The following is a 12,133-nucleotide window of genomic DNA, read 5'->3' on the forward strand; positions in this document are numbered from 1 at the left end:
TCCCTCCAGTCTCTCAGGAACAAGGCCGTTTGGGCCACTGTATGACTTCCGGCTCCCGGAAACCTCATTGCTCAGGCTGGTCTTGCCTGTGCATCCGGCCCGCTGCTCAGAGGCTCTTCCTCCCCTGCAGGTGTAGGTTTCCAATCTCCGCAGGGACACCCCCTCAGGGGAGCCCTCTTCTCGCTCTCAGCATGGCAGGTGTCCCAGGCCACATCCCGAGCTGCCCCATTAGGACAGTGTGCGCCCAGATCTGTTAATCAGACCAGCAGCATCAGAGCCAGGGATTATGCCCGGGCCACCCTGCAAAACTACTGCCCGCCTCACAGCCCCCAGCCAGCAGGTCACCTGGAAGTCACAGCAAGTGCCCCACCCAATCCAGAAGCCTCTTCATTTGCCAGCATCGCTGATGACTGGTTTCCAAACTTTGGTCAGTTTCGCACAAAACAGCACCTTCAACTGTGAAGCAGAGGGTTTTGCTTCTGCTCCCCATCCTTACTGGGAATGCCAAGGAAAACAAAGAGGCCTTTTCTCAACACTTTTATAAAGACACCCTCCCACCCACAATACTCATATGCTCAAGAGCTTTGGATCCACGTGATTTTCTTTCTCTTATGATAAGCGGCTCAAAACACTGTGGATTCCTTCTATTTAGATGGTATTTGTACTCAGTTTATCGGCTTTAATCTGTTTTTGTCTCTCTCTTCAATATCCATAGCAGTTGCCACCTCTTAATCCCTTCAGCAGCCTCCCTCCCAACATCTACTCTAGGAAATCAGCTGTGATGAAGGGCCCTGGGGCAGTCACAGACGATACAACTAAGGCAAAGAGAGGGTCCATAATTTGCCCGAGAAGATCAGCTTCAACCCCCAACAGTGTGTGTCACGTCCCTGTGTTTAACTCTTATGCTAAGCAAGATAACTTTTTGTAGATTATGGTTATAAACAGATGAGGTATAAAAATACATACAAGGACACATATCTACTCTAAGATGCTCACTAACTCCACTATTTTGTTTCTACTTATTTCTATTAAAAAATATTAAGAACCTCTGCAGTCAGTATAGCAAAATGTTACTGGGCTTTAAATCCAGAATATAGAGGTGTTAATTGTGTCATTACTCATACTTATTTGTATGTTCACAAGACAGAATTATTTGAAAGTCCCTCTCACCTCCCCCTATTCACTACTGGCTCTCACCTGAGCTCCCAGACCACACATATAACAACCTTTCACTTTACCCACAGCTGAACTCATCAGTTTTCCACAGAACTCCCTCTGCAGCTTTCCCTCCTCAGAGCACAGAAGGACCATCATTTAACTCATTAATCCACCCAGAAACCTGGGCCTTACTCCATTCTGCATTCACAGACAGCCTTCATCCTTTCCTTTTTACCATCTAAACATGCCTTCAATATGTTCGCTTTTAAACACTGACCGTCCCACCGCTCAAGTGGAAGCCACCAACACTGCCCACCTGGACTCACGAGTCTCCTAAGTGGCCCCACAGCCGCTCTCCCCTACTTGAGACAAATGGGACTGTGCCACTCCCGCGCTTTTTGGACTCTTTTCAGACCCACTCTTCTTAGAAGAAACTCCAAGTTCTTCACCAGGTGAAAGTCTTTGCCATGAAATTGTCACCTCAGGGAGGGCAGGACCCGCCCTCTCCCCTCGGCCCCGCCCTCTGGCAGAGCATCAGCTTGGGAGGACCTGCTGAGCTACACCAGCCTGTATTCTAAACCTGGTCTGAGTTCTTAGCAAACTGCTTCACTTATCCATACAAGTCCAAGGTAAATTAGAAAGATTTTAGGTGTTGAGCTAGACTATTGATTTTGGGATTTTGCACTAGCAACCTGCAAGGACATGTTCTAAAAATTCTGTCTTCTTAAAACCACACCCAGGTTAAAGGAGTATTTGTGGAATGTCTTCAGAGGAAAAGGGACTGTACTTTTACAGGCTTTATGTTTTATAACATGAACAACCCGGACAGGGTCACAAATGGAACCGCCTCACAAGTGACAGAAGACAGGTGAGAGTCACAAAGCAACAGGTCGCAAAGATGATTCTCCAGCCCCCCCAAAATATTCCTGAAACAACCAAAAATTCTGAATTTTAAAAGTAAAAGAGTATCATATAGAGAAATGAAATAAATTATGCTCTTCATCAGGGTTTCAAGATCTCACTCCAGAGTTTTTAGCAGACCATACTGAATCCTAGCACAGAAAAATCAAATGGACTTGTAGTGAGAAAGTTCCAGGAAAACTGCAATAATTCCTCCACTTGTGTAAAGACATACACTCACCTGCTGAAGGTGAATGTAGACCGCATTCTGGATAAATTCTGAAGCTTCCAGGCTCTGCTTCTGGATGCCAAGGACATGGACAGCTTGGAAGCATGCTTCTAACTCAGTCACCGGCATTTTTACACTGCAGGGGAAACGGAGACACCCAGGCAAGGGCAGAGATGTTCCTGTCGTGTCTCACAGTCCGTGCCTCGGGGATTCAGTGCCCTGCAGCAGCCCGGCCCCAGGCAAGGACCAGCAGCGTTTTCCACCCAAGCAGGAGGGGCACTGTGCTTGAGAAAGCCCTTCTCCGATGTGGGCAAGAGGGGCTGGTGGGGTTGAGTGAACCTATAAATGCCCACAGAAATATGCCTGCATTCATTCAAGTGATGCAAACAACTGTAGCAGGCTATTTAACAAAATTTCAACTGTCAGTGGAAATTTTGCCATTCCTTTCTGCTTGTCCACTGCACTCTGAGACAGGCTTAGGCTCTCTTACACCTGCAGCTCTGTGCAATAGTTGTGAAGTCATTTTACTTTACAGATACCACGGTTCTCCCCAGGGTGATATCCAGCCCAGAGAGGTGGCCCAGGCCAATTTAAAGCTATGTGGCTTGGGCGCGGGGACAATTACAGGAGCTGATTCCGGAGCCAGGCCCCTCCCCACCTCTGCTCCCCTCTCTCCCGAGGCCCCGCTGCCAAGCACTCAGGCTCCATGATCTTATGTCCTACTCTTCTACTCTACTCCAAACCCTTTTCCTTTTCTTTTTTTCCCTAATTATTCCCAGCTGGAGTGATTTTTCAATCTCAATATCTGAAAAAAAATTCCTGCAGCCGAAAAAGAGGTCTCCAGAGGTCAATGCCCATATGCTGGTTCCTGAAGAGAGCCCCTGGCTACGGGGACCCTCACCAACACTCACGGGGCATCAGAGATGTTGCAGGGTCGGCCACCCCCAACAAGAGTTTGCTGTCACCCCAATGCCTGCACAGCATCCCTGCTCACAAAATATAGTTGGTCCACTTATCGGTTATTAAGAAGCAAAAATACAAAATTGCTCATGTTTCTTACTAAAATTATCTATGAAGCTGGAAAGGGAATTGTAATAAAATATAACTGTTTTTACCCTATGTTAGATCTGTTCCTTTGGGTTTAAACCTGTGCCCTGTTTCCTAGGCTCAGACTTGGTAGCTCTGCACCATTTGAAAAAGAAAGTTGCCTTTAGCCTGAAATCTACAGGAAAGCCTATTCTCCTGGCCCTGATCTTTAAAAATGTTAGCTCATCTGCACTTCTGTAGAGATGGCAAGTTGCATACTAGAGAATAGCCTTTGTTTTTTTAGAGGTTTTACAGGGGTACCATGATTTGATCCACATGGACAGCTGCAAGAACAGCGGATTCAAAGGACAAACAATTCATAAAGCAAGAAGTATGCAACAACCAACCACAACCCCGCCCCTTTTTAGTATAAAAGGAGACTGAATTCTTACTTGGGGAAGATAGTTCTCCAGGACATCAGTCTGCCGTCTTCTGGGTCTGCCAGCATTGCAAGTGAAGTCACTATTCCTTGCTCCAACACCTCATCTCCCGGTTTATTGGCCTATCATGCGGCTAGCAGAACGAGTTTGGACTCGGTAACAAAATGACTGCATTGGAGGTAGTATGTCTCCAATGTTTCCTTGTTTCCAATATGTAACATGCACATCATTTATGATCTAGTGCAAATAATTCATCAAAGACAACCACAAAAAGAAACTATACTCACCTAGCTATCAACACTGAAGTCACAACCTGTCAATTTTATATGCTGTTGAACAACACAATGGAAAAACCTAACATAGGGAGTTGATTCCATGGAAATAAAATTATTTCTACTCCTTCAATACTTTTTCTTTTCTTTTCTATTTTATTTTGTTTTGCTTATTGAAAGGAAAATAAAAGTCATGTCATTTTATTTCACGTATTTTTGTTATAGCTACATTCTTTAAATACTACAAAGAGATTTAAATTGCAAAAAATTTGTTCATATATTAGTATAAAGATATATACACAATCAATGGGGATTAGGAAAGGAATGGACATTTACTAAAAATCCACTGCAATCCTGTCTTTTACAAGCATATCCTGGAATATAAGCTGTATGATCCAGGGGCCCCACCCCCATTCTCACTGTTGTGTCCCTTAGTAATCAACTACTAAGGCACCAGCATAGAACCATGTGATCAGTATTTTAGGAATAAATTAGGGAATTAGCTCATTCAATTCTAAAACAAAAACCCTAAAATAAATACTGAACTTATTTACAGATAAAGAAAATTGGAACCAAAAAAGTAGTTATTTCCCCAAGGTCACAAATCTAATAACTGATAAAGACAAGATTTGAACTCATCTGCCTGATTCTAAAAACTAAGGTGGAAATCCCATTTGACTGGGGAGGGTCCAGCAGCACAGCCTATCACCCTATCTTTGTTCAGATCTAGCCTTAGACAGCCTGAGACAGCACCCCATTCCTATTGAACTTGAGGGCAAATGATAACAATAAGGATTTTATATCCAGTAGTTTGTTAGATCTCATTTATATAAAGTGTCAGCAGGTCAGCAGAAAAACTCTGGAAAATATGAGTGGGTCCAGAGCTTTCTGCTGATTAGTAACTCAGTCTCTCAGGACATAGTGACCTTCCCATGAGAGGCCTCATGGACATAAACTAAAGGCAGCTGAGCAATGAAAACTAACAAGAACCTGGAACTCAAGCAAGAAGGTTCCCTGCCATCCCCCACCCAGTTGCCTCTTCACCCGCGTGGACACGATGGCAGGAGACCCAGGTTCTTGTCCAAGGTACATCATCATGGATTCTCATCCATAAAAATTTATGACTCTATGCTGTCTTATGTCCATTAAAACTCAAATATGATAACACCAATATCTCAGCAGAATATCTATGTCTCCACTTCCTGTCTTCTAATAGGAGAATATTTTTATGGACAAAAAGCAGAAATCCAATTTAAAAAACCATGTACGAAGCCAGGTGAAATTCTGCTTAAGAGACTGCTCTCATGCTCAGTAAATGAAAACTCAGTAAAAGTGGTGCTTCTCCCTCAGCAAATGGGAGGTAGCCTGATGTGTGTGTGTGTGTACGTGTGTGTGTGTAAATCAAATACAATGAATTCTGGGATGTGTACAGTTTTTTTTAAGTCACTGTCATTTCATGGGAATGAGCCAACATTTAAGTAATTTGAATCTAGTGTTCTGAGAGAGTCTCAGGCTCTTGGTGGAGGAGGTGAAAGGGGAGAGTGAAGGAGAAAAGAGGTACATGAAGCAAAGAAGTAAGAATACTGCCAGGGAAAGGCAAGACGTTAGTTTTGTTCTTCCTTGCACCACATACAATTTAGGGACTCGCTTTCCGCTGATGACTTATCGAGCATTGAGTTGCAGGAGAAGAGGGGACAGCTCATTGCTCACTGAGCTTGTGACTGTATGTGGCATCTTATAGACACAAATCATTTACCCTGATCAAACACTGTAGCAGCAGGCTGCAATTCTCCTGTTTTGAGAGACAACAAAGCAGGAGTTCAAACAGGTTGCATAACTTGACAAAAGTCAGAGGTCCAGTAAATTAAAGAGGATTAATTCAAACACAGATCTGAATGCAGAGTCTGATCTTCCCACTCCCAGGACTGGAAAATCCTTAACACAGGCTCCCCAGCTCCCCTGCATTGTTCCTGGCACCAAGCATTTCCCATGGCAATGGTCACCATTTCTCACAGACACAGCGCTCTGTGCAGCAAATGACCTTGATCAGACCTTGATCATCTACCTGCCACGCCCACCAGGCTTCACCATACAGGCAGGAAAGCTGGCTTTCAAGTGCATAAAAAGCCATTCCTTGTCTAACCTGGGCTCTTCTGTGGTTTCTCCAGCCTAAAGGCAGCCATGACACTGCTCACAGTTTGTACATGAGCCACACTACCTCTCTCCATCTGTCTCCCCACCTATACTACTTAGCTATGACCATTTTGAGAATCTTTGACACAAATTTTTAAAAACAAAAAAGAAAGGATTCTGGAACAACTACTTAATACTTACAATTTTAAATGACAAATTACAAAGTGAGTATTTACAAACCGAATCTTCCTTTCTAAATTTCAGTTTTAAGCGTTTAAAAATATAATAGCAAAAAATTTTCACTTACAAAATTGACAAAAACAGAAACAATAATCTGGAATAAGTTAAAAAATAATGCCCATGTTCTAAATGGAGAAACTTCAGGACTGTACTGAGGGGTAAAGTAAGAGGTGAGAATGTAGAAACATAAACAAATTGCATGGAGGAAAGCAGTTTTGTAAAGATGTAAGTTCTCATCAGAATAATTCAAAACTTACTAAAAAATCCCATGACAACTCCAATCTGATTTTTTTTAACTTGAACAAAATATTTTGGAATTCTTCAGGAATAATAAAATCATAATACTAGACAAGAAAATTTGGGATGGAAGAAAAGAATCAAAAAAAATTCAGACTGCCAATTATTAAATAAATTTTTACAATATGTAAGTTATGGTGCTGGAGTAAGAAAGACAGATTGACAGAAGGGAACCATGAGGTCAAAAAGAGACTCTAGTGTACATAAGTAATTTGTAAAGGTGGGATTTCAAATCAAAGAGAAAAGTATGACTTCAATAATTGTCCTGAGACAATCTGAGAATCACCTGGAAAGAATAAATACTATTCCTCTCATAAGGACCACAAGATAAATTACAGACAGTGATGTAAATATTAAAAAGTACTAATAACAGCAAATACAACACTTTGCTCTTATTAACTCAACTTACCCTTACATTAACAAGCACTATTATCATCTCCATCTTAGAGATTAAAAAAAAACCTACAGAGATTTATTCCCGTATAAGAAATTATTTTTAAGAATAATGTCAAAGATAAAACCCATAAGGAATACATTTATTATCATAAGAATATTTTGAGACACTACCAAAATAAAAATCCTCCTAAACAAAATGAAAGGCAAGAAATGACAAGAAAAAGCTCTGTGATACATGTTGTTGAAGACAAGAAGTATACAAAGAGCTTCACAAAGCAACAAGAAGCTCCCCCACTTAAATGTGTGCAAAGGATAAAAGGAATCATTCATTTTAAAAAAGTCAAATGGCTAATGAGTGAAAAATGCTCAATACCTCACTGGTCATCAAATGCAAACTAAAACAATGAAAAAGCACTTTTGCTCATCATATTGGCAAATATTTTTAAAAGATATTCTAGCTAGTGTCCATCTGTGGGAGAAGAAACCATGAGCGACATTTTCAGAGGACGACATGTCAATGGATATGTAAACTCTGAAAAACGTACGTACACACTGACTCAACACCACTTCTACAAATCGTTTCCTTTAGGATAAAACAAATTTAGTCCAAAAAGATGTACCCATCAGGGCATTTACACAGCACTGTTTACAATGGTGGGAAGAAAAACTGAAGTGAAATCATATCCAGCAATAGAGAATTCGTTACATAAGTAATTGTGCATCTTTTCATTCCCCTATGGAAGGAATTTCTAGAGTCACTTGAAAGGAGTCTGTGATGAATGTAAATGTCACATCCAGGGACTAAATTTCCAGAAGCCTTAACTAAAGGAATACTCATAAAAGATCACAGGAATGTCTGTACAAGAAGGATGCCAGTCAAATATCCTTTCTGACAGTGGAAAATGGAGAAAACTTAACTGTCCACCATCAAGACAATGATGCGGTAAATCACGACGAGCTGCGAGCAATGAGGGAGCCGGCGTTTCGCCGTGGTCCAGGGCCTTGTCCACAGCATTCTCTCACCAAAGGTGTGCGTGGGAAAGAGACCACACCCGCAAATCAGGAGACCCCTCCACTCTACTGAAAGGACCGGGTGAGTCTGGAGTGGGAGGACGTCTATGATATACACCTGAGTGATCAAAGCGAGCTGCAGAAAAACATATAGTATGGTCTCATTTTTAAATAAAGCTTATATACACACACGTATACATGGAATTCTCATATGTGTGTATATATGTATGTCATAGGCATAAAGGTCATGAAATATATATACCAAATTTTCAACAGCTTTTAATCTTCGGAAATAAGGGGAAGGGAGGTAGGGTCTTCCTGTACCACCACAGTTCTCTTTTCAGTATTTCAGTTAAGTATACTTGGAATTTAAAAGTTTATTTAAGTCCGAAGTAAAATGGACGATGCCTCCACAAGACAGAATGCTATACTGGTCATCAAAAATCATGCCAGAGGAGATAGAATATTGTAGAAAAACATATAAAAAGCCGAATGGAAATTGGAGGTGTCCACACAGCAAACAGTCACAGAGTGCTCTCTGGTTTTTTATGACAGAGGTGATACACACTGACGAAAATATATGTTAACGTGTTAATTATTATCTTTGAATAGCGGGACAAGGATAGCCTCTTTTGCCCACTTTTTCAGACTTATTATTTTAAATGCACATTCTTTTTCATCTGAAAAAAAGCATTTTTAGGTGTGTAGTACTACGCATTGGAGAATAATACAAGAATACTTAGAGAAACAAGTAACTAGGAGACAAGGCAGCAGCATCACACAATGTAGGACGGGCGATCCTGATTAACACCATGCAGTTACATAAGGACCCACAAATTGAGAGCACCTGCTGTAACAGGGCGTGATCCCCTTCTATTTGTCAGCAGTGTCTTCAGGCCTGAGGCAGTTCTGAGCACGGCCAGTGTCAGTGCTGGTGTCTGGATTGATGCTACTGGGGGTGAGGGCACCTGCAAGCCGAGAGGAAGAACAGAAATCATCCTCTGCCTTTTCTGTCTTGTTTCTTTGTTACTTTAAAAGAGAGGCATATATAAGATAAACTGTGTATCTACCCAAATGAAATTTCAGTAATGAAACCGTTTTTAAAGACTTCACGGCTTATATTCTGCCTATAACTGTCTTTTCAACAAAGCATCATATTTATTAAATGTTAATTAACTCAGTTAATTAACTCCCTGTTGAAACATTCTAGTAAAGAACATGAAATGCAGTATGTAAAAGAACCACACCTGCAGTGACTAGCTCAGCTGTCTTGACGGCAGTGCAGTCAACCCCCACCATCTTGTGGCCCTGAGCTCCTGATGCTGGTAAGACATCACGCTGCTGCCTCAGATGGAGAGAAATGGTGAAAGCATTTCTTGAACCCTACAGCACTGACAAAACATAACTGACAAATCCCAGGCTCCTTTGAGGCTCTCATTTTCTGTTTCTGGCCAACCCCCGTCAATGAGCAGAACCACCCAATTCCCGAGCCATGGGACTCACGTGGGAAGGAGTTTTGGAGAAATTTCCAGGTATAGAATGTAACCAACTATACATAGAACTCTGAAAAAAGAAAAGATGCCATACTCTGATTTTGGAAGACACTCAAAATATTCTCCTGAGCCTTAGTAGCTGGAAAGGCTGAGCTTCTCCTAAGCCACTTATTTATTTCACAGCCAGTAAGCATCTCCCACAAACCCTGCTTCCCTGTGTCTGCTGGGAGCTTGAAGCACACTGCTGCTGTCGTTCTTATAAGTCACAGGGCAGAGGCGTGTGTCTCACGCCTGCAACCCTCACACAGGCTCGCCTCCTAGCCTCACTGTCTGAACTTGGCTCCATTTTCTCACCTGTTTATTTAGTATCTGTTCTTCTGTAAGCTGCCTGAAATGCGTTTTGGAACATGTCAGAAGAATCAGTGGGTTGAGAAATGGACAGATTGAGAGGTGAGAGATGGGCAGACAGAGAGAGAGACTCCAAGAAAAGGGGAACAAATAAAATTTCCTATGCAAAACCCTCTTCTAATCAGGGAAGGAAACCACCACGGAAAAGTGTGAAGAGGCAGGTAGCTTAGGACTGTTTCCTGGATTCCATGAAAAGTAACACCAAGAGATGAGAGGGTAGAACTTTAAATAGTAAAAGAAAAAAAGTACGCATGCTTGAAAAATATATCTACAATATGTACTTTCTAAAGAATAGACTCAAATCAGCAAGGCCCAATAACACTATACTTGGGTATTTACAGAAGTGAGAATCCCATCTCCAAACCACAAGGCATCCCTTCGGAGCACTGACAGTCTACATGGGGCGGTCATAAAGCCGTCACTGCAAAAGCTATGCTACCCTGCACTTACGAGGAACGAGCAGCTGTGCTCGGGCTGCCCACGCGCGTCATTTACACCCCACAGCACCTCTACGGGGCGGGACGCCTAGCGAGCCCCGTCTCTGCAGGACAGAAAATCAGTTCTGGAGAGGCTAAGCCAACCTACCAGTTCTCCATCACACAGGACTTGTCACTCCAGAGCAGGAATCGAACTCGGTCGCACGAATGTAACCATGGTACTACCGTGCTTTGTGTGCTGTTTGTGTGTATAATACATTTGTTTCTATCATGAAAGGGTATTTAATAAATGATCGGTTGTCCTGTCTATCTCATTAGCTCACAATTAATCTTTATACTGTTGAATAGTACTCTTTTCCTGTGAAGAAATGAACGGAAAGAGCGGAGGTCAGAATGAGGTGGGGCTCCATTCTTTATCTGGGATCTCATCTCATCGAAGTCCCCAAACAGGGAGAAGGAGCAAATGTTCTCTTTATCTTTTAAAGAGAGGGCTCCAGTGATGGTGACTTATTCAATTCCAAAACCAAAGCTGGGGAAAGGGCACATGCAGCAATTAGAGCAGTATCAGCTGTAGGAAGGCGAAAAGAGCTCACGGGAGGGCTCAGGGGGCAGCCTCATTTAATTTCAATCGATAAAACAATAACACACTCTAAAAATATTAGCATACAATGGATTTGCTCTTTCTTGACATCTAGCAAGTTTCCACAGCCCACATGTAACTTTATCGTGAACTAGTGAAAGGAAGAGTCCACAAACAGGGAAAATCAATGCCACAGGCAGGCTGAAACCCAGGCTGGAGTTTAGGAAGGGAAAGGGCATAGTTAAGAACTGAGGAAAGGCTGGGGGAAAAAATCATCACAATGACTCTCAAGCATCATCCAACAATCATATAATCATTCATTCAAGAGAGAGTTACTGAGGTCGTATTCTGTGCAAGATTGTACAGCGGGCGAAGCAAGAGCGCAGCATCCATGGTGGCAGCAAGTTGCGGGGCTCAAATACATTTCTGATCCCGGTAACTTGCACACTTGTCCTCAGTATAAAGGCAAAGATAAAAAAAGTAAAATAGTACTCTGTAAACTCAAAGCATTGTTGAAAAAAAAAGTTAAGAAGACCTAAATACAAGGACAGACACTCCACACACATTCCTCTATCAAAAGACAGTGCTCTTGGAATGGCAGTGCTCCCCAGAGCGATTCGTATATTCAACGTGGTCTCGATCACAATCCCAGCGGGCTCCTCTGCAGAAACTATCTGCTGCTACAATTCATTTGGAAATTCGAGGATCTCAGTAAACAAAACGTACTTGAAAAAGAACAATTTGAGAGGACTTGTAATTCTCAATTTCAAACCTTACAACTGTACCTCCAGGTGAGATTAGAGGCCATTGTGAAGTTATTACTGTGTTTATCCTTATTTACTAAATTCTCTACAATGAATATTACTGTTACAATAAGAAAAATAAAAAATAAGTTATCCTTTAAAACATGCACACCGATTCATTCATTGGGAAAAAATTATTTTATCAATAAAGAGATAAACAAATATCTAGTGAAAAAGGACAACTTAAAAACAAGAGTGCATTTGCATTTTTCATAAATTGAAAACTGAAAAGCACTAAGACGTCAAGTTTCTAGGGAGACCAATGCAACATATTAATAGTTATTTTCAGAAATCCTAATATAACAATGAA

At 41.7% G+C, this 12,133-nt stretch overlaps 1 protein-coding gene across 4 annotated transcripts in view; it reads right to left on the bottom strand.

Moving 5' to 3' along the window:
- Positions 1-7,966: 7,966 nt before the first annotated feature.
- LOC140699626 (uncharacterized) overlaps positions 7,967-12,133 on the bottom strand; it is a 48,251-nt gene continuing 44,084 nt past the window's right edge. For all 4 annotated transcript variants that reach the window (XR_012077849.1, XR_012077847.1, XR_012077848.1 and 1 more), the window contains 3 exons: positions 9,350-9,443; positions 8,950-9,070; positions 7,967-8,238 (listed from right to left, as the gene is read on the bottom strand). Coding sequence is in view for 1 of the 4 variants with exons in the window: in XM_072972258.1 (XP_072828359.1) it covers positions 8,976-9,070; positions 9,350-9,443 (189 nt within the window). In the remaining 3 variants the exon portion in view is untranslated. The remainder of the gene's footprint in view (positions 8,239-8,949; positions 9,071-9,349; positions 9,444-12,133) is intronic.

The sequence above is a fragment of the Vicugna pacos genome, chromosome 11 (assembly GCF_048564905.1).
Source record: "Vicugna pacos chromosome 11, VicPac4, whole genome shotgun sequence".
Classification (NCBI taxonomy): domain Eukaryota; kingdom Metazoa; phylum Chordata; class Mammalia; order Artiodactyla; family Camelidae; genus Vicugna; species Vicugna pacos.